Source organism: Numenius arquata, chromosome 6 (assembly GCF_964106895.1).
Source record: "Numenius arquata chromosome 6, bNumArq3.hap1.1, whole genome shotgun sequence".
In the NCBI taxonomy this organism is placed as follows: domain Eukaryota; kingdom Metazoa; phylum Chordata; class Aves; order Charadriiformes; family Scolopacidae; genus Numenius; species Numenius arquata.
Genome location: NC_133581.1, coordinates 8,472,750 through 8,499,063, shown reverse-complemented (window position 1 = coordinate 8,499,063; position 26,314 = coordinate 8,472,750). Strand labels below are relative to the sequence as shown.

The 26,314-nt window shown below is 37.9% G+C and overlaps 1 protein-coding gene across 5 annotated transcripts in view; it reads left to right on the top strand.

Moving 5' to 3' along the window:
- EML1 (EMAP like 1) overlaps positions 1–26,314 on the top strand; it is a 127,924-nt gene that overhangs the window by 65,873 nt on the left and 35,737 nt on the right. The window contains exons 2-6 of one of the 5 annotated variants that reach the window (XM_074149686.1): positions 9,314–9,496; positions 12,466–12,528; positions 15,427–15,559; positions 21,287–21,337; positions 24,256–24,390. In XM_074149686.1, the coding sequence (XP_074005787.1) occupies positions 9,314–9,496; positions 12,466–12,528; positions 15,427–15,559; positions 21,287–21,337; positions 24,256–24,390 (565 nt within the window). Of the gene's footprint in view, positions 1–9,313; positions 9,497–12,465; positions 12,529–15,426; positions 15,560–21,286; positions 21,338–24,255; positions 24,391–26,314 lie in introns of those variants that run through there. The other 4 variants (XM_074149688.1, XM_074149687.1, XM_074149689.1 and 1 more) reach the window with 4 other exon arrangements.

Sequence of the window (26,314 nt, the reverse complement as noted above, 5' to 3'; positions counted from 1 at the left end):
AAAATAAAATTGATTGGTAATGCATGATCACAGGCTAACATCAGTAACTTTTAAATGATGTTTTAAATCAGTTTTCTTGCATTTTAAATCTGCCCTGACTGCAAGTAAAACTAAATCTTTCTGTTTTACTTGCATGTGGCATAGTTGAAGAATCCAGTGGAGATATCCAGGCTTTTTAAAGGCAGTAAAAATATATTGAGCTAAGTACTGATGAATTTTCTAAGAAAATGGTTTGTGTCTACCAACGTGTGGTGTTTATCTGCACTTGGTTTAACACACGTTTAGGAGAAGCAAATCTTGCATCAAAGTTGGTTCTTTTTGTCTAACGTTGCTAAACAAAAACTGAAGTCTTATTAATGCACGTCATGTGACAAATTTGAATTCATCCCTTGCTAGCTTTCGTAGGATGACTTGGACAGTAAGCTGTAGCTGTGATGTGGAGATGAAAGTTGTAAATGTTCTCCCATGTTCCACAATCTGCTTTTCTTCTCTTGTTTTTAAGAGTGTTAGACAGGCACGTCCTCAGTACATCACTGAGGAGATGATAAAACACAGCCCAGCTCTTCTGCCCTGTGATACCTCTCTTAATTACCCTCCCGGTTCCTTGCTTTACAAGTTTGTGTTAGGCTGCATCTTCAGCTTCAGATCTCTAGGCAGATCCCATGGTGTTACTTTTTTTCAAACTACTATCCTTGCATTAGTATTATGCCACAGAAGGTTGTCTTCACTCTCCTGGCTTTTGTTCACAATGTTTGGCATTTTTTTTATGGTACAGACTGATTCCAGCATAATGTGGAGGAATGATAATTTGTTAAAACATTTTCTATTGATTTCTGTGCTCAGCACAGTCAGCACAGTAACTGTGAACTGTAAAGCATTTACATTGATAGACCTCTTCTGGGGAAAATTCCTCTAATTTATTGATGTGTCAAAAATTTCTTCCATCTTCCACTTAAGCACTATTGGGGAAGATCGTTTTTAACTGATTGATTTCCAAATAGAAGCTCATCTACCATCTGTTAAGGAAAAACTGGTAAGCTGCTGGTTATAGCTCGACAGCTACAGGCAGGTCAAGGGCACATGCTTGTAATTTTGCTACAGTGATTGCTGACTAATTAGCCACAGGGAACTTTCTGAGAATTTTCTGTTAAGATAATTTTCTTCTCTGCCATTTTGTTAATGAATACAGTGCACCCAGCTGTGAGGTTCTGAGTGATGATTGCTATTATGGATTTATTCTTTCAAATTCTGCTTCTAATTTTAGGAAGTTATATTCCTCATCTTTAAGTTTCTAGTGGTAAAACTGTAAAAGGACAAGTTATTCCTCAGTGAATGTCGGGAAATACAGTAACAATATTTTATAAATACTGGACTACAATAGCTAGCTATGTTAGAGGAGGGAAAATACTGTTCACAAAAATAACTATCTGTGGTTCATATATAGTAGATGAACAAATATTTGGATTACAGGTTTTTTTTATTAGTATGGTTTAGAAGTGGTCTGTTCCCACAAGATGATGCTTTACATTACTGTTGCTGTGGTCTCTTTTAGATCACCTATCTCTTGGGTTCCCAGTGCAGTCCAGAGTACGGCATTAGGCGGATGTGTGGGATAGAGATGTCTTCTTCCCGTTTCCTCCCACACATACATACCTTGTGAGGACATGGAAAAACTAATCTGGTCTGTTCAGGTTACTTACTGTGAGATGTACCTGATTGTACCCAACTAGGACATCTTGCAATGCTAATCACTCTTATCTTAAGTACATGCATTAGAATGGGGATTGAACTGGAAAGTTGTCCTACCTGTTCAGAGACTGTATGCATATGTCCATATATAAGTTTATAGATAGTTGTGGTATTGTTCCTATGGCTAGCAGGTTTAAAGGTTAGACATGATTTCTTGCTTCTCACAGTCAAAGCTTTCCAGCTAAAAAAGCATATATGGTGCTTGCACTTTTACCCTATTTTATATACTTTTATAAAAAAACACAGAGGATTTGACATAATAAAGGCCATTCCTTTACTATTCAGCTGGCAACCAGTTTGACTTTCTGAAACTACATGTAAAAGCAACATGCTTTTGCAGTTTTAACTGTAGTTACAGATTTTTGTCTGTTTTTTTTTCCCTAACCACACAAAATAACAAGATTAACTAGGATAACATTATTTTGGACTTTAAATCCACTTGCTTCTCACAGTGGAAAGCTCTAATCTGGTCAAATCAGGGTCTAGCAGACCAGTCCAGTATGTACCAGACTTTATGATAAGCTGTTGCCCATATGTGTTGTCATTGTCCCCAGGAGACAAGCCTGGAAAGCTGCTGCCGTGTTTCAGGTACGGTACAATGTTTTGCATTAGAAAAGTGGATGGAGGAAAGATATTTAGTCTATCCAATACTGTGGACACTAATCTTTTAAACAAAGGCGATTGGTGTGGTGTTGTCAAAGGAAACTAAACCTGCTGGTTTTTGTTCCCATTATTGTCTTGCACAGAGAGTCTTTTGGTCTGCAAATGACAGCTGACATTATGCCACAGAACTTGCTATAAGGAGAATACTTGGTACTTTCCAGATCTTGCATCTAAGCCTGGCAACAGTGTCGGGGCTGCATTCCCTTGTGTATGTGCCACTGCGAACTGCTCGTGTTCATTTTGTGAGACATTTTCATTTTAAACCATGGCTTTTGATGGCTGTCTCTCTTCCTAATTCTCCTTTTTCCTCTCCGTTGCTGTCAATTCAGACAGACTGTATCTATCAAATAGGTTGTCTAGCTGACATCTGTGCCCCAGACTCAAAGATGCATGAAATGAACCAAAAAGGGAGGACAGGATTTTGAAGATGTAGGAGATGCCTGCCACAGAGGGATTTTTTCCTGCACTGTTAGAGTTTCAAGCTGAACAGATGGCATTGGGAGAGGTGAAGCGGAGAGGTCGTTTGAAAGTTAGTGGTAGTGTGACTCCCAGGGAGCTTGAAGAAAAGAGTTTAAGTAACTCGATTACTTGCATGAGATCTCAGTGATGATGTGGGCAGGAGAAGAGGAGGTTGCCAAATGTGTACCAAGTGACATGTGCCACATCTGACAGTTTTGCAGAGTTAGTGGAGTTTGAAAAACGTGGGCCTGTGTGGGTGGAAAAACGTTTCTGGAAGTGTAGTATCTTCACTGTTCTTACCTGCTTGCTAGTATGCTGGGTCGAATCCAGTCTATAGCTCTCCCTATCTAAATTGAGCTGCTGGATTGTACTTTTTTGTTTGTTTGTTTGTTTTTTCATAAATGCTGTTCTTAACTTTCCTTCCTTTGGTGTCATGCACTTTCTCAGCAGCTACTGTGTTCCACCATACAGTTGGCTGTGTGCTGGGGCTGGAGAGTTGCTTTCTCTCTGTGTGCATGTTTCGTAAGGCTCTAGTAGTGGTCCTGAAGTTCGTAGCGATTTCCAAGGAATGTAAATACTTGTACCAATTAATTTCATAAGTGCAGAGTGTGAAACACTTACTGGTATCTCTCAGTGATGGAAAGCATTCCTACCAGTTAAGCTTAATTCAGGCTTGTTGGCACAATCTATAACTTTATGCGAGAAGAAAGGCATCTTTGTGTGCAGGTGATGCTGCCTTTTCACTGCCATCCTTTGCCATGTTTTCCATCCTGTGGACTATCTTTAATTTTTGCCGGAGACTGCTGCTGGAATTTGCAATCCCCAGAAGGCTTAAATTGTCTTTTCTGATGTCCTACAGAGTGTCTAAATTCAGGGACAACTCTGGCAAAGGCTTTAAGGTACTCCTTTTAAAGTGTATTATAATAGTGTTTAGCAACCCACACCCCCATTGTGCTAGGTACTTTACAAACATATAATCCACAGAATGTATCCTGAAAAGTTTTGGAAGTACTCCATGTACAATTTGATCCTTTTAAATGGTGCTCCAAAGAGACCACGTAGATTGAATAAACTCAAATCTGTTTGCCAGTCTTTTGAGGATCCGTACCTAATGTTTCCACTACTTAATCAGTTGCCATGGTCTGAGCTGGACAAGATAGCCTCAAAATTAACGTCTGAATTAAGCAAAGGTGGAATATGTTTAATGAAGTAGTTCTTCTGGGGGGGAAAAATGCCAACTCTTTTAATTATTTCCTACACCATTAATGTACAGTTGAGATTTAGGTTTTCCAGCAGGTAAAATCTATGGAAAATACTATGCATTTTAATATGCTTCCTTCTAACGAGTAGTGTTAAGTATGTCATTTTGCTTTAGCCTACGTACAATGAAATAATACTGAAGTAATTCTTGTAAACAGCATACACGTCCTGTTGTTGGCTTTGCTTCAGATGTTTCTTCACATTTGGCTAAGTTCAAGTAATAAATTGCTGAAAAACTGGAAGACGCTCTGGAAGCAGATTAATCATCTGACTCAGTATTGTCTTTTAGTTTGCCACAAGAAATCTTTCCAATCTATGAGATCATGGATTAGCTGGTTGGAAAATTTAAAGAGAGGCATGAAGAACATTCCCTTTTTCTGCTGCCTTCTCTTTGAAACCTGCAGAATCTCAGCAAAGCATAAATGACGAATGACTCTTCTTTCCGAGTTTTACCACAAATATGTATAACGATGAAAAATCAGGCATCTGAATTGATATCTCCTCATTTTATCTAATTTTGGACATTGTAGGTGGCATTTATCTCATGAGATGTAGGTTTACATGTTTGAGACAGTGATTTAGACTTGCATTATAATCCATGAGAAGAAATGAACACTTGTAGAAAGTGATTCACTTCAGATTTCTAAAACCAGGTTGCATAAATTTCACTTTGAAAGTCCCTCTTCTTCCCATTGATGAAAAAGAGGCAATGATTAATTCTGACATGCTATCAATGCTACCCATGTAGGTGATGTGTGGTCTGTTCTGTCTGTCCATGGGCTAAAGTGGTGGTAGTGACTAATAAGTAGATCTAATGCTTCAAGGCAAATTTTTTGCATTTGCAGTCTCCTTTATACACCTTTCAAGATGGTGAATATCCGTGGGTTTTAGGACAGCTAGATTGCAGAGAGATCTCCAAATCTAAGTATATTGACACTGTTAGAGTTGTTAATATTATTGAATTTAGCGTCACAAGAAGTAACAGGTATTGACATAATGGCATTCTTATTATGTTGTAAAACTGCAGTAAGGTTTGTGTATTATTACTACAAATTTCTATCTACGTTGATTTCTTTTAAAAACATGCTTTTTATTTCCTTGGATTCTCCTGAAGTGTTTTGAGGATCTTTACATCATTACTATAAAGCACTTTTCTCTCAGTTACTGTGACTGTACATCCAAGTGCATGCAAGGGACCCTGCAAGGGAAAACGTAGCCCCGGGCTGGACCACCCCAAGGCACAGCAGTCAGTGGCCTCTTGGCATCCCACAGCCGCCTTCCTCCTAACCCCCTAGTGCTCCCCTGTCAGCCCACTCTGTGCGAGTTCCTTGAGGATATGCTTTATCCGTGAGAAAATGTGGAACTAGGTGCTATAAAATATATAGTCACTTTAATTTTAATATTGGCTTGGGAACAATAATAATAAGATGGCTCTACTAGGAGTCTGAATTGCATTACAAATGTGTGCTAAAAATTTTCTTGCAGATGTTCTTTGCTGTGAGGATGAGTTGCGATCTGCCTCTGCAGTACACAAGTTAGGCTAACAGTATAACTCTTGTGGTCAGAGTAGGTGACAGCTGTAGTGACTTTTTGTTGTTGTTTGGTTAGTTTATATCATTAACTTTTTTTTCTTATACCATACCACTTTGTTATTTGGCTGTGTTAAATTAAATAAGTTGCCACTTTATTGCTCAACATACTCAGATGTAATGATCTCAACAGCAAGAACATTCCATCCTCTACTTGCATAACAAACAGGTTATGCTTATTTCATAATTAAACTTTTCATTCTTCAGAAAACATAGGGTTTTTTTATATTCTGTGCCTCTTTTTGAGCTTACTTGTACATACATGCAAAGGGGAGGCAAAGCGAAGTGTGACTGGACTCTAAGGAATCTTGTCTTCAGTTGCAATCTTACTGAAAGTTGTTAAAATTTTATTCTTTTCTGCATCCTTGGAAGGGAACTGTATCCAGCGAGGTAACCACCGTAAAAAAGCAAGTTGTAGGTTGCAGCAAGGATGAGGGTTACATTCCCAAGGAGCAGGAGGAATAGTGATGGTGGAAGGTGCAGACATGCTGTGTCCAGAGGAAGGGTTTGCTGGTGCCTGTTGGTCAGCAAGGATGCGAGGGCAAGAGTCACAGTGGCAGCTGGGAGAAGGGGGAAGAGTCATAGAATGGTTTGAGTTGGAAGGGACCTTAAAGATTATCTAGTTCCAACCCCCCTGCCACAGACAGGGACACCTCCCAGTAGACCAGGTTGCTTAAAGCCCCATCCAGTCTGGTTTTGAACACTTCCAGGGATAGGGCATCCACAACTTCTCTGGACAACATGTTCCAGTGCCTCACCACCCTCACAGTAAAGAATTTCTTCCTAGATCTAATCCAAATCTATTCTCTTTTAGTTTAAAACTATTACACCTCCTCCTATGGCTCCCCTCCCTCATCAAGACTCCCTCCCTATCTTTCCTGTAGGCCCCCTTCAAGTACTGGAAGGCTGCTATAAGGTCTTCCTGGAGCCTTCTCTTCTGCAGGCTGCACAACCTCTTCTCTCAGCCTGGCCTCATAGGAGAGGTCTCCATCCCTCTCATCATTTTTGTGGCCGTCCTCTGGACCCACTGAAACATGGACCGCTGGTCCATGTCTTTCCTGTGCTGAGGGCCCCAGAGCTGGACTCAGTACTCCAGGTGGGGTCTCATGAGAGCGGAGTAGAGGGGCAGATCACCTCCCTCGACCTGCTGGCCATGCTTCTTGTGACGACGCCCAGGATGCGGTTGGCTTTCTGGGCTGTGAGTGCACATTGCCGGCTCGGAAGAAAGATAAATGTACATCGTAATAGTTATTAGTGGCAGTGACTTCTTACAGGACTGTGAAGAAACCAGTGCCGCTGATTTACTACTTGAAGATCTATGTTTGGGCTAAATTACTGTTTCTACACACTCAAAAATTAGCGAAATTGATACTTTAATAAGGTTGTTTTCTTTTGTAACAATGGTTGATCGTTTTACCAGCAACATATTTCTCCCTGGTTTTCCTTTTCTGCCCTGAATTTGAGAATTGGCTATTTCTTGTTGACTGAATTCAGAAGAAAACTATGCCCTGTCATACTGAATTTGGCAGAATGGCTGAAGTTTGAATTTGGCTTGTATTGGCTAAATCAAGCTTTTGATTTGGTTGCCTATTGTCCAGTATGCTAATCCATGTTATTTCCAGCTGAGTTAAAGTGTAAAGTCATTAGAGCAGCATGGGCCTTTTGTTTGTACAAGGAAAGGTTAAGTTCTGCAGGCAGCTCAGACTGCTGCCAGCACGGCTGCTAATCTGAGTTTGGGGATTAATTACCTGTAACAGCTGCAGGACAGTCCTGTGCTGAGCAGAGGTCTGGTTAGGCCAAAGTTTGGAAAGCTTTGTCATGGGAAGAGCTTTTCAGCATTTTTCAGGAACTTGAGTTCTGATTTAGTTTGTTCGGAACCAGATACTTACATTACCACTGTGTTCAGCCTAATAATAGCCTAATGTTGATATCTTAAATATGCTCTGAAAATCCCATAACAGAATTAACAAGCAATTTAAACTATCTTGGCCTGTAGCTATTTATGGCCTGTCAGTATTGTTACAGTCTTTGTTTCTGACTTGTTTCTAATTCAGCTTTTGGTAACCACAGATAGCTGTTGGGGGTGGGAGGGGTAAGGAAGCCAAAACGCAGTTTACGAACAGATTTCGAAATCAATTTGTACTGGGGTGGTTTGGAGATGAATAGAGGTTTAGTTTTTTTAAATGTTAAATGCATTTTCCTCTATATCTTTCTGATTAAAAGTTTGTATGTATTAGCATTTTTGGACATACTTTTACATGCACTCAGAAGCTGTTCTCTTCCTGTTTGAAATGCTTACTTTGTTTTAAAATTCAACACTAGTTATTATTATGCACAAGCCATTTAACTTTCATTTTATGCCCTTGTACAAAAGAAGTGGAAAGCTCTGGTTTGGAATGGAGGAGAATTAAGTATACAAGAAATGAAAACAAATACCAGCTTCTTCACAAAGAGAGATCAGCTTTAACAGAGGAAATGTGTGCTGTGGACTCGTGTTAGGAATGAGGGAGAAGTAAATGAGAATTGCAGATAGTAGCATAAATATCCATTTTTGCTAAAGTATAATTTACTAAGTCTTCAAATGAAAACAGTAATCCAATAATCACTTGACAAATATTACTTAAAATGATCCAGTAAGTTAATACCCAACTTTTTTAGGTTTCAAATTCAGCTTCTTAAATAAAACCTTGCAATTTTCTTTAAAAACGGCCTTTTTTTTTTTTTTTTTTGTCTAATAGATACTGACTTTTGACATCTTTGGCATTGCTTTTGTCTTTCTTCTTCTCTTTCCTAATTTAGTATTCTAAGAAATTACAATGTTTCTATTTGATAGAAACTAGAGTGGAAAGAAAGTACTCATTTAGGAAAAGTATTCTTATTACTAGTTTTGGGTGGAAAGAATGTGTAGTCCTCATCAGGGAGTTGCAGGCTTTAAGCTTCTGTGGTTTATTTCCAAATAATGGGTGAATTGTATGCAAAGTAATGACCCTTTTAAGAATTTGCAGGCTAAGAGTGCAATTACTGAGTAATTCTAATTTATTTAATGTTTCTATTTCAGTCAGAGAGAATGTTCTCATAAAGCTGCTGGTATAAATTAGGAGTTAGCAGATGGGGTTAATGTCTATTCTCCTGTCTGTGGACGATAACTTGGGAAAGTGTAAGCCTGTCTATTGCTTATATACCTCTAATGTATACATTCTGTCACATACGTGAGAGAGAAAAATCTGGAAGGGTGTGTAGAGAGTAGCTCCCTACCTTGAATGCCTGCCGGTGCCAGAATGTAGTGTTGAGCAGAGTAGTGAAGAGGGTGATGGCTGATCACTCCAGTTCAGACATGTAAATAATTGATAGTGGGGCCCAATTGACACTAGGTAGCCCTGAAGCCAACCTCATTATCACATTTTACTTAGGTACTCATCTTTTTATTTATTTTTTTATTTCCATCCCTTCCTTTTGATCACTTAATAACTTTCTTCCTCAAGACGTCATCAGGTCTGAGAAAAGCCTTGGGTTTACCTGCAGCCAGTTATAGAAGGTGTTCCTCGATAGTCATACGGTGCTGATAATGCATCTTTTTCTGCTCTTTTACTTAGATGACAGTGCCTCCGCTGCCAGCAGTATGGAGGTGATGGATCGCATTGCCTCTCTGGAGCAACGTGTCCAGATGCAGGAAGATGACATCCAGCTGCTCAAATCTGCCCTTGCTGATGTGGTTCGACGCTTGAATATTACTGAGGAACAGCAGGCCATGCAGAACAAGAAAGGACCTACCAAAGGTTTGCATTTCAGATATATGTAAAATAGGTAGTGCAATTCAATGAGTGTTGTGTATGTATTAAATAGATTATTCTTTAGAGCTTTTGAAATGCTCAAAATCAACTAATCAAACTCAAAATACATTTGAAATTCAACTTGTTAAAAAGAACACATAAAAATCCAATTGGTTAAATCTGTGAGTCTTCTACAGTTCCCATGAACCAGCGAAGCATTTGCATATTCTTAGTGCTTAATCCACTATCTGCATTTAACCATGGCTACCACTTCCTGACTTTTGATCAAGATTAGTTTATAAACTCTTCAGGGAATTCATCGTCTTCTGTGGGTGAAACTCCTAATAGATTTTTTTTTTCTTTTATCCAAAAAGTTAATTAAAATAAAATATAATTTTAATTTAATTAAAAATGTCTTAAGTGTCTGTGGATGGTGCAGATATAGCCAAAGGCAGACTTTTGAGCCAGCACAGAGTTGACGTGGCCGAGGAGATGGTGCAACAGCAGGTGCTCAGCTATGGAGGGAAGTTAGAGTTGGGGTTGGTGCCTGATCCTCTTCCAGAGCAGCAGCTCCAGAGCCAGTGAGGTGGCAGGTGTGACAGACAATGCCACTCGGCAGTATGCTGTGCTGTGCCCATGTGCCACAGCCCATGTGCACTCTCTCTTGGTTCCTGCTCTGCAAGAAGGGGTGTATCTGTACACAAATCAGAAAAGCTGGAGTTGAACATCCAGAACTTCGCAGCAGTAAAGGTCTATTAGAACTCAACCAATGTGATTTACTGTTAGTCTGAGGCCGCAAAAGCCTGGGAGACTCTCTGTCCACAGCTTAGCAGAAATGCGTGATGTATTTTTGGGTACTCTTACTCCTAAGAGTAGTGCAACCTACATGTGCAAAGAAAGTATGGCTGACTTCACAGGCTCTCTATGTCTAAATTAAGAAGTTGTTTCTTTTGGGTTCCTGATACATATTAATATAAATTAAAAACTTACATATCATACTTTCAACGTGAATTATGGATTCATAATTTTATCAGCTGGAAATTAGGAGTTCCTTTCATTTTGGTTAAATGTTTGTGACTTTGCAACAGATATTTACTTTTGGGCGTTGATTTAACAGAATAGGTAAGGAACTACTTAATTAATTTGCTGTACTGAGATTTTGTGTTTGTTGTAATGTTTTGTGTCTGGAGATGAGGAAAGGAGAAAGTGACAGAATTACAGAAGCAGATTAATTGATCATGCTAGTTGTCAGACAGAATATGCAGTAAATGTCTGTGATGTTGTTTTCTGTTCCCCTCTTTCTGCTGTGTTCTCTTCACTTTCTTTGTCTGTTTGCAAAAAAAAAATAAAAATTAAAATATCAGATAAATTAAATGTTACTAATGTTCCAAAGCATAGCCTCCACTGTGATAAAATGTTCCACCAAATCTGGTTGTACAAGGGATTAAGAGGCTTTATGTTGCCTGTAAAATAGATATTATCTGATGTGTGGAGGAAATAAAGTCTAGTAATTATTACTGAGTTGTAACCAAATCAGTGGTTCTTGTCTACTGGATTTACTTAGCAAAATACAGACCAGATTTTCATGGATTCTGTGAGCAGAGTTGAAGTCAGGAGATGCTTTCTTGGTTGTGGCAGATCATTAAAGCCATAGTTCAATGTACATTGAAAAAAGCTACTGTAAGCTGGTCCCTCTGCCTTCTATGGCTGTTTTTTGGGTTTTGGTTGGGTTTTTTTATATGTATGTTTGTTTTATTATTATTTCGTTTGGTTAGGGTTTTTTTTTTTTGTTAATAATGTGTTTATGTCATGGATACTTCTTAATGTGTGTGTGAAATGAGAGTGTAAGAAATTTAACTGTGATAACGCAAATGGAGGACAACAAATGTTAATTGCTCTTACTTTACAAATTACTGAAATGAGGCCTGATAATTGCCAACTAAATCCACCTAATTTCTGGAAATGATTGCTACGTAACGATTGATGTAAAGAACTTTAATTTTACTCTATCACTTGTATTCTTAGTGTATGGTCAGCCTTATTAAATATACCCTATAAGATAAAACAGAATCTGAAGTATCCTGATCATTTGTTTCTTCCAGCTGTTTGGTCAAATATGATACATCTCACCTGATGGCCTTTTTTTCCTATAGTAGGCCCAATTACTTTATAACAAATTGCATGCTATTAGCGTAAGACTAAGTTGAATTTTAGTATTTTAACTTGGAATAGCCTTACGGAGGCTCCTGATGGAGACTGTTAGGAGAGGGGTTTGCTTAGACGTGGATGAAACTGGAGCGGTGGCTTCTGGTGTTTTTCTACTTGGGCTGTATGAACTTGATCCGTTTTCTTTATCATTTAATGACTAATTCCACATTTAAAATTGTAAAAAGTGGAATTAGATCCAACAAACTGAGATCTAAGTCTATGCAAACTGGGGTTTGAAGCATACTGTATGCTGCTTCTTTCATTTGATCTATAGATGAAGTCGATCAGGGTTAAAAGCGTGTGCGTGTCAGGGGGAGGTTCGTGCCTTTGGAAAAGCAGGATCTCTGGTATGCTGCTTAAAGTCTGGAACAAGAGGCTTCATGGGACAGAAGACTATATTTTTCAGAGTACTTCAGATATAAAATTGATTTAAATATTGCAAGTTTCAGGCTTTGAAACTTATGATGGAAAAGAGCTTGAGCTTCTTTTCAGTCTGTGTTCTTGTACTAGGCTTGAGCTCGGCAGCTTAAAAGCAATGTACATCACGGAAAGTGAGCTGCTTATCTTGTCCATTTGTGAAGCTCCTTCACTAATGATGTTTTGGGTTTTTGTTTGGGTTTGTTTTTTTTTTATCCCCTTCCTTATTTAATTCAGCTACTTGGTGGAGTTCAGTATGGCTTCCTGCCTTTGTTTTACTTCTGTTTGTTGTTATTTCCTTATGCAATTATTGGTTTGTTTATAAACTTAACAGCCCTATTAATCCATAGATCAGAGTATGATTAAAAAAGCTGCTGCTGAGGCTGATAAACATGTCAGTCCTGCTACCACAGGTAAGACCTTGAAGCAACAGAGCTTCCAAAATAAACATTACTGACAAAGCAATAACACCAATGCGTTTGAGTTACTGACTTCTAACAGCAATGACATGTTTGCGGTTGTTTGACAGTTATGTCAGTTACCGCTGGTGTGAACTAGCTTTTGGAAATACAACTAAATAGTGCCAGAGTAAATAGTGGATTAATTGAATAATGTATAGTTTTTCTGTGTGCTGTGTAAGTTTCATGGTGTTGCTTTCTATGCTGGCTGCCCATAGGGCTGGATTTTTAAATCTTTCGTTCCAGAAGTGCGAGTTCTGGGTTGGTGCTGGATTGGAAGCAAAACCTCTGTTAAGGATTGCAGGGTTTATTCCTGGCTGCTGCTGGGTTTGATTTCATAAGGTTAGGAGAGCAAACAGACTCCAGCTAGTTCACTCTAGCTACTTTTTAATAGGCATTTTTTTATATAACTGTAAAGAAGGAAAATATTTTAATCACTTATTTAACTTTAATTGTTCTAATTTGTGATCTCAAAGCCTCATGAAAGTTTTGTGTGCTACAGAAATCTTCAGGAAACAAGCCTACAGCAGCTCAACTGTAGCTATCTATGATTCTGTAGTATGCAACAGAATCAGTTTTATACATACTGATTAATTATGGCATTGCAGTAATTAGTCAGGAAACAAGCAGTAGAGCATGCAGCATGAAACTGTAGAAAGAATTTAATTTGGAAGAATGAATACTGTAGAAGTAAAATGGATCATGATATCTGAATCCCTTAATAAACAATAAAATTAAAAATAGAGGCCTGAGAAGCCAAAGTACAGTAAATTTTAGGTGTTTTGTATAAGCTCTAAAGATGGTGTCAGCCTGTTAAAGTAGATCATGGAAGCCAGGGCTGGGAGGCACCATGAATTAATTTAAGTCCTTTTTAGCCTTTCCTTCAAGCTCCCCATGAAATCAGAGAGCCCTTACTCTTCCTGTCCTTCATAAAAATGGTAATTTCTCACCCTATCAATCTTCTGTGCTTATAGGCTCTTGGATCCTCAGCGAGAATGGTGAAAATTTTCATCTTTTTTTTTCTTTAATTGACTTGTTTTCATATCGTCCTTCAGTCTTCTAAGCCAAATAAGCCTCATTCATTATTTCCTTATAGGCAGTTTTCTAAATTTTTATCCTCTGAACAAATAAATGATGAATATGTAAGAAGTAAGTGTATATTCTAACAAAGTTCCAAGACAAAGTTTGTCTTGAAAGTTGCATTTCCAAATAGACCATATTTACTGACCTAATCTTCTCAAGGCACATGCTCTCACATCTGTCTTCTTTTGTTCAATATATGAAAACTTGAGGTGAACAAGTCAATAAATGCTTGCTGTCAGTGCTACAGTAAGACGTTATCATAATATAACCTGGGACTGTATACAACTGCTAGTGTTTCAGTTTGGCTTTTTAGATTGTTTATCCTCAGCAGTCTTTTTTCAAAGAGTATTTCACAGAATCACAGAATGATATGGGGTTGGAAGGGACCTCTGGAGATCATCTAGTCCAACCCCCTGCCAGAGCAGGTCCACCTACAGCAGGTAACACAGGATGGCGTCCAGGTGGGTTTTGAATATCTCCAGAGACAAAGACTCCACCACCTCTCTGGGCAGCCTGTTCCAGGGCTCTGCCATCCTCAAAGGAAAGAAAAGTTTCTCCTCACGTTTAGATGGAACTTCTTATGTTCAAGTTTGTGCCCGTTACCTCTTGTCCTGTCACTGGGCACCACTGAAAAAAGACTGGCCCCATCCTCTTGACGCCCATCCTTTAAGTATTTATAAACATTGGTCAGATCCCCCCTCAGTCTTCTCTTCTCTGGACTAAAAAGACCCAAGTCCCTCAGCCTTTCCTCGTAAGAATTTTGTAGGTATTCTCTCTGCCATCCTCTCCAAGCTCAGTGAAATTTTATCTTGTGTTCCTTAAGTGACTTGCGACTGCTGCCTTCTCTTCTTGTTTCTCTGAACCGATAGACTTTTGGCATCTTTACAAAGCTGGCTTGCGATACAAAGCTTTGTCAAATTTCAAGTGATTCCAGCTTTCTTCCCTGCTGTACAGAGAGCACTGGTCACGTTTGTGTCTGTTTTCAGGCTATGGTCCAGTGTAGTTTTCATGTTTGTACTCATTGCTTGCGGTTTTAACCACTGTTTGTTTTTTGCAACTGATTTCTAACATACTTGAATGAGACTTTTCTGTTACTCTAATATGAATTACAGGTATTACATGTATATTGGTTTTTGAGCCAACATTTGATCAGAAGAATGTAGGTAGAAATGTCAGCTCGTTAAGTCCTCTGTTCAGCCCATTTCAATAGCTTTTTCTGACTAAAGGGTAAAATTCCTTTCTGTCAAACATAAGCCCACATTCTTTGAAAAGAAAACATTTTGGGGGGAATAGGGATTTCTTAGTAGATCACTTGCTTGTGGAAAACCTGCAAGAACGTTGAGGGGTGAAAAACAGGAGTTTCTGGATGGCAACCTGCCTTCATTTCTAGCACTCCTCTTGAATGCTATCCAGGTGGGCAAGAGACTGATGCTCTTTTAAGAGAACAGGATTGTTTTCGGTGGCAGTGACTACCTTTGCACTGACCAGTGAGATCCTTGAGCTAGGACAGAGTTTTACAGATGAGAGAGGTAATAGAATTGTGTGCTTAAGCCATATGAAGATGATTTGCTTGATATGATGATGATTAATAATAATAATAATAATAATAATATTCCTCCCTGTTGAAACCTTCATCTATGGTGAATTTGGCAATAGTGAAACAAAAATGGCATACTATATGGATACTTTTAAATATTCTAATAGTGTCTCCTGGGGAACAAAAGGAAAAACAAATGAAAACGACGATTTCATCTTATGCTTGTTTTGCAGCAAGACCTCTGGTACAAACCCTGCCTTTAAGGACTACTGTTAATAATGGAACTGTGTTACCAAAGAAACCAAGTGGCTCTTTACCTTCTCCATCAGGAACCAGAAAGGAAACTGTTTCACCAGCAACAAAAAGGTTTGGATCTATCAGAAACCTTGTAATTGCAAAATTGAAAACATGGTATATCTCCTCTCTTAAGCTCCTAGATACATAGTTTTTCTTATTGCAAAGCAATGGTTTAAATATTTAGTTCAGAAAGAAAATGAGAAATGGATTTCTTTCTAAGAAGCTTTAAACTTATTTGTTCTAATTAGAATTAAGGTGGTTACCATGAATATTGAAAGAATGCACAATGCTTGGTCTACCGCTTTGAGTTATTTTCTTGCTACTACAGTCTGGCATATAGAAAATAAAGCATTTCTACTGTGCTGTTTCACAACATGACATGAAAAGCAGTGCAAGAATTCTTTTAGTAGCTAGTAGAAAATATATAGTCTGTAGAGAAACTGTGCTATCATTATGAATCAGTATGTTACCTTTGGTTTTCTCTCACTAAAAATTATCATAGAAACTGCATGTGCAATGTTAGAAGCATCTCAGGGAGGAGGCAAATTATTTGACTAGCATATATTTATGCAAATGAAAACATCCATCTTTAGATATCTTACTATTAGCATGTATTTCAGTCCTAAAAATTACTGCTCTGTCTCAATTTGCTTTGTGTGTGTGTAGTTGTTTTTAAGTGGGATGCATGTTTTATACGTCTAGGTTATAAGGAATGCAATGGATTGGGTACAGCAAGTTCAAGTTACACATGACAGTTATTGTGGTGCTAATCTGTTGTATGGTTTGCCTGTAAAAGATAATAGTGTGGTGTTTTGGTTATTTTACGTTTCTTTTGTTGTGTGTCATCTTCAGCTTTTTGTAGTAATGATGCTGTCAACTCTGAAGAGGGCAAGTTGCGGAGATGACAGCATTAACCTGCTAAGGTCTGAGGTCTCTTGCAAAGAGAATTTTTCCTTGAAGGGGAGATGGTGACTAAGGATAAGCCACTCTTTGTTACTGTGTTGAAGAGGACTGATTTTCCAGGAAGCTCCAGGTTTTGTTACTGTAGAGAAAAGAGAAGTTTTGCTTTGCACATTTAAAACTGGAAAACACCATATTTGTTTGTGCCACACAAATGAACTCCTATGAGCTCCTATGAACTGGGGCTCACTGCAGCTGTGGGTTCTGGCAGGTTGGCCTGAATTAGCCCTTAAAATAAGATACGGAAGGCAAATACTGTATAAACTATTTCATTATCAGGATTTTGAAATGGGTGAAAGAACTTGCCTTTTAAAAAAGAAAATTTATTGGTGTTCAAAAAGGAGTGCTATTTTGTATATGCTGAATTTTTAAAGAAATTAATTCTTTACAAATTATTTTTTTCTTAATAATTCTCATATTGTCATTCTCACTAATAGAGTTTCAAGTGGTAATTCGAAAACACATGAGAGGGCACAAGTGCTGGCAGACTTCATTTGTGTACAGAGGGTGTGATACCTGAATCTCTACGTTCCATCTCCAAGGTTCACCGTAGGACTTTCTGCCCTGGAGTAGGGTGGGTGAAATGCCCATCAAGATCATACTTGTGCTTTCTCTATTTGAGAGTCCTTTGCATAAATCAGGTGGCCCATCAGGTATTGCCTGCAGCCTGTAGGCGTTATTCTACCTTAGGATCCCTGTAGATAAGTGACACCCTGCAGCCCTTCCACCTGACACTGCTGCAGTCTGGATACCCAGAGTGCCAGTGGGAAGACCCTTAGGCAGCATCCTTGGGGAGCAGTTTTGGACTGTCTTGGTTCCTGTACGAGGAAGAGCCTTTCACAGCATAAGGATTTAATGTCTTTTATTATGCTTTAGCCCTTCTCTTTGTCGAAGAGGCTAGACTGAAGGCACTATAAATATGCAGTATGAAAATATATATTCAGTTTTAGAAAAGAAAAAATACATGTGGGTAGTTTTGCTGAAATAGATGGACACTTATTAAGAGTGCTTAGGAGAGCAGGGTTATTCCAGGTCCTGAAAAAAGGAGTTGTAAATCCAATTTATAATTCCTATTATATAGGCAATTCCTATTCCCTTCAAATGTCTCAAATTCTCTATTGATTGTTTTTAATATGCAAATATGTTTCTTTAATTTTATTTTTTATTATAATAAAGTATATTTCTCTGCCTTGTCTCTAAATATACTTCAAGAGTAAGAGAGTGGAATGGTAAGGACCTCACCAATGAATTACTGTACAAAACTTTCTTTGATAAATTCTTCTCTGCTCTTGTCATTTGATAATGAGCCTTGAAATAACTGATGAGATTTCATGTTTTTATAGTAAATTGTGCTCTGAATAGTCAGTATTCAAAGATGATATATCAAGTGCTCCAAATAGCTTTCCTACAAATAGACAAGTAGATTAATTCATTCTGCATTAATTAAGATGAATTCATTCATGCTTTGTATTTATACTGGACCCTTTTACCTTCAGGAACTGTATGTGTGGATGCATAAAACAATAATGGAAATACATCAGCAAAATCAAATAGCTTCCCTTTTTTTTTTTTTTTTAAAGGGAAGGACTTGTTTATTTGTGTTAGAAGCTTCGCTCAGTTTTGAACAGTTTATAGATGGTGTGTAATTTTAACTAGTGGGGTTTTTTTTAGTTCTGATTTCTCCTAAGCCGTCATGTTTTTATAGTGCTCTTTTAATATAAACTGTTTCCAAAACTACTGCTGCTTTGTAGTGTAGGTATTCTTTAATCCAAAATATGGGTATGTAGCATATAGCAGCTCTAAATAGTAGTAAGTGTTTGTAGATGTTTTAAAACTTAATTTCTGCTTGGATACCTCTAGTAGTTTTCCTACAACGTAGGTGCAGAATTGAAAAATTTAAAATTTTTCAAAATATGAAAAAGGTAAAATTTGAAAAGTGAAAAAAGTGGAGGGGAAAAAAAAGTAAGAAAAAAAAAGTGGTGTGTGTGATTTTTTTTTTTTTTTTTTTCTTTTTTTTTTTGGTCTGAGTCATCTTTTAAACCTTTGGCCTGCTGTTGGGAATTGCAAATACCTGCTAGGATTACTATAGTAGAAAATATAATCTTCACTTTTTTTCTCACCTGTGACCATATTTTCAAGAGAGGCAAACAGCCAGGTGGATGGGGTCCTTCCCAAACATTTTACTGAGCAGCCTTATGAAAAGGGGGATTACAAAAAAATAACTTATAGTTCCTCCATTTTCTCATTCTTTCACCGTTTAGGTGAGGAAGTGTATGATGTCAAGTAGAAATGACAAACAGTCTGTCCCTTGAAACAGTATGTTGGGCATATTTATATAAAAACATGCAAATAATCTCCATGGGGACCAAGTGTGCATCCATACGTTCCGCTTAGACATAGATGTACTTACTGATATGTCTGCAGACACAATCTCATTTCATACAATAGCCATATGCAAATATGTTGGTTAACTCGTTTGAACCCACAGGTTGGTATATGGTTTATCTGTCTTGCTGGATTACCAAGGAGATGAGGTTCAGAGTTCACTACACTTTCTGATTTCCCATTTAATATTTGAAATGGAAATGACTTCTTCTGGCAGGAGTATAAAATTGGAGGTAATAAAAAAGGCTCGAGGCTGAAAGGGTGGAACTAGCAGGCTTTTATTTGAGTTCTGCCACATATTCTCTCAATGACCTTATGCAAATCATTTAACCTTTATGCATATTGGTTTTCCATATGTAAAATGTGTATCTCTGGATATCGCTATGTTGTTATAGGGCCTAATGTGATAATTAGGTCCAGATCTCGCAGAATGTTGAGTAACCTCAACTGACTCTGACTTCAATTAGAATTGAGGTCACCAACCCCCCCTTCAGCATTCAGATCTCATATAGTCAACACCCAATTATCCAAGTTAAGGAAGGAGTGAAATAACCCAAATAGAGAAACAGCAAACATCCAAAACATAGGTCAATTGGATTATAAAAGTATCTGGTGGTAATACAATGCAAGATAGAAAGCCTGGTGATGCTGGTGATACTGGGACCGAAAATTCTGGTTCACCACCTCCAGTGCTGCTGTGCTCAGGTGATGGTGTGCTGTGAGAGCACATCTGGGTGGCTTCCAGCTGCAAGCTAATGCAGAGCTGAAGTGATTTTGCAATGGGCTGGATAATCACCTGACACAGATAGTCAAGAATTGCCTGCCTTTGTAAAGCGTTTCTGAGTTGTCTAAGCAAAAAGCCTTTGCTCAGAGGAATTTATATTAAACTTAATATATTTACTACTCTTATACTGTTAAAGTGTATAAGCTATTTTGATTACTAGCTTTTTGAATGCTGCTGTATTTTTATTCTGAACTTTGTGCTTAGAATAATTATTTGCGATTTTCATTTGGAATAAGATGAGTTTAGTGTATAGTGAGCAGAGCTTTCACTTCCCCCTGCACTCTTCCTTCCACATGTAATGTGGCTTGAAGTTTGCTGCTTAACACTAAACTTGTCTTGGGAATTTGGCCAGTGCAAAGTAGTAATGCTTTGTGTTCCCTATTAAAATCTAAGGTTTTGTGACTCATCTAGGATAGCTTTGTTTCCAAGAGTTGAGGGGAGTGAAACGAGGGGGGGGGGAATGTAAGAGAGGAGAATGCAGCCAGTACCTTTCCCAGTAGGGATGCTGCTGCAGGCTGCAGCCTAGCACATTCTTTGCCTTTCAAAAGGAGACAATCAGTCATTCTTTCTCCCCCAGCAGATTGCAAAGTATTACAATGGTACAAAACTCTGACAATGGAGATCAAAAGGAAGAAGCTGAAACAAAGAAAACATAAAGAGCTTTGTTTGTAGGGAGAATAAAATACTTTAATAAGATAAATTCCTGTTCTTCTAAACTCTAAACACATGGCCCCTAGGAAATTGTTCAGTCGCCTGGAATTAATGTTCTGCATTCTGTTCTGGGGGCAGTGATGGTTAGTTACTGGCACACACACAAACTCGGTATCAAACCTTCAATTAAGTCTTCTATTTAACACGACTCTCAAAGAAAATGTTTTAAAAGAAGTGGAATCTAAATTAAAAAAGGAATCCCTCTCCACTAAACTTCAAGTGGCAAAACTATTATTCCACTTCACACTCTCTCTAACAATTAAAGTTATTAGCACATTTTGCTCAAAGGTGCAATGAAATTAAAGTCATATGTTAGTCTTGAATGTATTCTAATTGATTTAAATGAGGGTCAGAAAGAGTGCTAGACAAGTTTCAAAATATTATTAATATAATCAGTTACTGTCATAAGAGTATCGTGTACTATTTTTGAATTTATTTTATTAAAAACCTTTTGTATTTTCCAAAAAAATTTTTTAATGAAGTACATATATATATTTTTTAACTTTGGCCAGATTTGTTCACCACAATTCAGTAATGCAGCCATGTTTGCGGTGGTATATGTATGTATATATGGGGATTTATTTTCTTGTCTTTATTGTTGCTTTTTTAATAGTCTTTGTCCTCTAGCTGGATCACCTGTCTTGTTTCTTCCAATAGGCTCTTTGATTTCCTTATTAAATTTTTTTTGGGTCGCTTTACAAACGGTCAGTGTATTTGAGTGTTGCTGAGATTTTGTCATTCAAAGATACATTGGTGTTCTTAAATGTATGGTTTGAAATGATCAAACATCTGAGTTAATAAGCACTGTGTCGTTTACTGTTGCATGTGACTTCATATCCTGAAAGCATGCAATTATGTCTTTTAATGTAAGTTTGCTTTAAATGTCTTGTTTCTACATTTAATTGTTGCATTCACTTTTTATTCTGCTTTGTTTACGCATCTCAATCTGGTTTAAGCCGATCTGTGAATCTTCTCAATGCATGCAAACTGAAAAAGCCTGCTCTAAGGTGAGGGATCCTTAATAGCTTTGTGGTTTTGAAGCTCCATTGCTTTTCTTTTCTGCTTGGGTTCAACACATAGAAAGTGGCTGGTTTAGTACAAGCATTAACATGGTAGAACTAGTTATTATTCCTGTTTTTAACATTTTCAGAAGTACTTGTTTAAAACTTTCTCATCATTGATAAATGCATTGCAAAACTTGGATAATAATAATTTCAGCTCTGGTATCTCTATTATCTCATACTAACATAATTTTTATTACAGGGGATGTTTCATTAGACCACATTGCTGTCTTAAGTTAAAAATTGTGCTGCCAAATGTAATATTTTTTAAATAATTGAAAATGCCCTCCTTTCATATCACTAATGTGGAAGCCAATTCTGGAATCCAGTTATACTCTTATAAACCTGTAAATTAAACTAATTTTTTCTGTCATTTTAAATTCCTCCTCAGGTGACAGAATAGCTACCGTAGCTCTGGATACAATCACTGGTGTTTAACACTATAGCTACCAAAATGTGTATATGCCAAAATTGAGTTAATATAATGGAGTTATAATCCTCTTTTCCAACCACCTGCTAATACTTCTCACTGGGCTTTTGTTGTTGAAAGTTTAAAATAAAATTTGTCAGAAGATAGCATTGCTAATTAGGTTAAGCAGCAATGGAGGTAAGCCAAAAGAGTTTAAATTAATTTTGTTCTGGTGGTAAAAGTAGTTTTTATACTGATATGAGGCTTCATTATTTAGAAAGAAGATAGCATTACACTTTCAAGCTTTAGTCCCACCCACTCATTTTTCATCCACCAGTTCATCTTTTGAATGTTCATAGCTATGAAAATAAAACCCCAAGCAACATTAAAATTAGTTTAAAATTGCTTCTGTAACTAACTTACTTTTTTTTTTTTTTCCCCTCACACTAGTATAATTTGGTGATTTCCTAAATTTAAGTTCAGTGTAGGCTGATATTGCTGCCTCTGAACCAGGAAAAAAATGCCAAAATAAAGGTTTGATCCTGCGAAACCCCACAGAGAGGATGTTTTTGCCAGTGCTGTATGTGGTAGTGGAAGGACTCGTGCTAATAAAGCTATTTTATGTGGAGTATACATTTTCAGTATCAAGACTTTTTTTTTTAAACTGGAGTAGTTAAATTGGATGATGTTATGAAATGCAGGGAGAACAGTTAAATGTTAACAGTATATTATTTAATTTACTCGAGGTTTTTTCATGCATTTGACACTGAGATGACTTGGATAATGTTAGTCTAGTGTAGGAGACACTTATTTCTGAAATAAAAGACAGAATTAAATTTTTACTGGTTTTTCCATCTCCTGTGAATGCATTTTGTTCTGTGCCTGTGTGTAACTTTGCATTCTGCTTGCTCTGTTACATCGCTCTCTCCACAGAAACGATATTTTTTTAAGTTTCAGCTTAATCATTTGAATTGTGCTTGTTTGCAATACAAAAATGGAGCACTGAATGTCTGTCCTACCATCACATGTTCCAGAAAGTTGGTTGGTTTTTTTGGTCAAGCTATCTGACATGCATCTTGAGATGCATCTTAACATGCATCTGGTCGGCAGAGCGCCCCGTGGATGGGAGCAGGAATTTTTTTTTTTTTTTAAAGTGTTTCAGCGGTGATGTACAGTTGATAAGCTGAATATTTTTTGACCAGACAGAAAAGTCTGTCTCATTTCCTTTAGTTATGAAGAGCCAATGCCTCTGTTTCTTACACCACACACAAAGTGGGACGGAGCCTGTAGAGCTGGCTGGGTTAACAGGGTAGATTGTTAGGGATGGAGAGGTTTGGAATAGTTCTCAAGGATGCTTGAGATGAGGCTTACGATGAGAGAAGAATCCCTGGGGGTGTGGAGAGGTCAAGGGGGAGCTGGCTGGGGATGGTAAAAGGGGTGACTGGGATAAGACTGGGCCTTGTAGGTGCCAGGAACAGAAAGAACTGAAGTTTTCACAGAGGGAGGGAACTTTTGGGGATTTGGTCCGGGTAACGCTGCCTGCATCTCTCTGCTGCACAGGGCATGCAGCAAAGTGGAAAGCATCTGCCCGCTCAGAGCCTCACCCTTAGCTGCTCCCTTCCCTCCTGGGAAGCACTCCTTTAGGGAGAAGTTCTTTGGACTAACAAATAACCACAATAATTTGTTTCCTGTTAGGTGTAAGGTCTGAGTGGGCTTCCCTTAACTTGTGTTTTGGCTTGCATTTTTCCATCAGACAGAGCTGGATGTCTAGGGGGTCCCATAAAGTCATACAAGAGCTCCCTGACAGCGGTTTTGGCAGGAAGGATGCTTGAAGAGTTAGAGAGTAAGGCAAGATTTAAGCCTTTTGAGAAACCCCTTGTCAGGAGATGTGGGGAATCTAATCTATTCATACATGTAAGTAGGAAGGATACGTTTTTGACAAGCTCACTATTTATTGCACTTTGGGGTATGATAAAGCTAGCTTTGAACTGCAGAATAATTGATACTGAATAAATACACAAAGTTAGCTTGCTGGTACTCAAATTTTGACCTACTTTTGGCATTCTCTGTAGTCTGGCTGGAGGTGTCAGGTAATATGCTTTCTCTTTACGTCTTTCACATCTCATTAAGAGAATCTAGAAGTTCAGAAGTGTGGAGTTGTAGTCAGAGATTTGAAATGTGACCTGGAAATTAAATATTGTAACTTACTCTGATATTGGTTTAGCCCATCTTCTATTTTATGGATAAGGAAAAAGCAGTATGTTTGTCTCTGTTCCACCTTGTACTCAGGAAAACTCTTATGTAGGCTCTTTAACAGATCAAGTTATGATTAAAAATAAAATTGTAGTTACTTTGAGGGTTGGCAATTCTACTTCATACATTTCTCAAAACTATTTGTCTTAGAGATACGTGCTTTTACAAGTGCCACTGTAAAACTTGCTGCTTCTTTTATTAGCACCATTAAGAGAACCAGTTCAGCTGAGCGTGTGTCCCCAGGCGGTCGGAGGGAAAGCTATGGAGATTCCAAAGGGAGTCGCAATCGCACTGGATCCACCAGCAGCTCATCTAGTGGTAAAAAGAACAGTGAAAGGTAATGTTATTTAGATATCTATCTCTTCCGTTCTCTACCTACTGCCATAATAATGAAATTAGTTTCTTTAGTGAAATTAGTTTCTCCAGTTTAGCAAATACTGGGTGCTTTTTTTTTTTTTTAAAGCTCCAACGGTTGGACAAAAATATATTTTAAATTTCAGATAAAACAGGTTTTCAAATTTAATCTAAATTTATTTGCCTTATTTTCAAAGCATAAACAATGTGAGAACCTTGACTTGCCTGGAAAAGTTTGTAACTATTAAACATGCCTTTTGCATTATCGTAGTGGTTTCCCTTGGTCTTCAAGTTCCTGATGCGTACTACTTCAAGTTCCTGGTTGTATTGACCGCAGCTGGCAGTTAAGCACCACACAGCTATTCTCTCCCTCTTCCTCAGCAGGGTGGGCGAAGAGACTAGGAAGAGCAAAAGTGAGAAAACTCATAGGTCAAGATAAAGACAGTTTAATAAGTGAAGGAAAGAGGATGAAAAACAAAACAAGTGATGGAAAGCAATCACTCATTTTAGCCAGGAAGCTAAAAAGGAAATGGTGAAATTATCATTTTTCAAAGTATATAGAGTTGTAAGCTGTTATGCAAAAACCTAATGCTATAGAACGCTATTTTAAGAAGCTTTAAGTATAAGGAGTAAGGAGATGACCATAATCTCCCATGCTATGATGGAGTGTCCTAAGTCCCTATGGCTGTGAGCCAGGGGTAGGCCTTCCTAAGGGTTAGATAAGTAGAAAGTGACTCAAGTCCATGAAAAGGAAATAGGATAGTCGGAACTCTGAGCTGTGTGTGTGGTTAGGGTTTGTATAATTAGAAAGCACACATGATTTGCTTTATTACTGTCATGAATCACCCTTTCACATTGGCTTGATTAGCTTGAATAAGTCAGCATGATCTGTTCAGAACTAGGGACTCTTTTGTCTCTAATATGGCAGCATTTCTGACTAGTGCTCCATCCCTTAAAGTTTTTTAGTTTCTAAAAATATTTTCATTCATAAGAGAAAATGCTAGTCTTGGTGTTAAAAATGGCAACATATCATGCTATTTATATAGATGAGATTGGCTGTGTACGCCAGCTTGAGGCATGAATTTTGATGCATGATTAATAGTAAAGTTGATATTATGAAAAGTTGCTAAATTGATTGGTAGGATGAGTAGAATTCATTTTGTTTTGATTTTATCATGAAGTAAATATATTATTCTCAATACAACTGTCAAATCAATACAAAAGGAAAAATACTGTAAAATTATTTGCTAAAACTTTTCTTGTAGAGAGAGAGAGAATCTTTTATGCTTAGAAAAAATTGTGCAGAAATCCAACCTCGTTTTGTTTCTTTTTTTGGTTTCTCTTTATCTGCCCACCACAGTCTAGGAACGGATGTGGAGACGGCATCACAGCTCTAGGGGTGCTTCATGCTTCTGTCATTCTGATGGGGAAATGCTGGGCTTTTTACCCTTTTGGGATCACCTTAAGAAACATACAACAGTAATCTGATATTTCAAAAGTTTTACTGGATAGAGAGAAAGTGGAACTGGGAGGAAAAAGCACTGCATAATATGGCTTTGTCTCCCTTTCATGCTTCATCAGAAACAACACCCTCAAGCCTAATTATACAGGGGCAAAGGACATAGAAACCAAATGACTGGCATTTCTTGAAAAAAGATTGCTTCTTTCTGGCCAGAGAGCTCCTCAGCTTTTCTGCCTCTTCCTTCTCCACATGCTTCACGTGTTTGGCCAAATATTTTCTCAATTAAAAAAGACAAACCGATTTCAGGTTGTCTTCCAGGCAGCAGTGCACTGAGAAAGAGAAGATGTTGTAATCATGATGGATATGTGCTTTCTGGGTTTTACCAAATACCGTCGTTCACCAAGAAACAATTGGGTTTTCCACGTTTTATGTAAACTCATTGGAG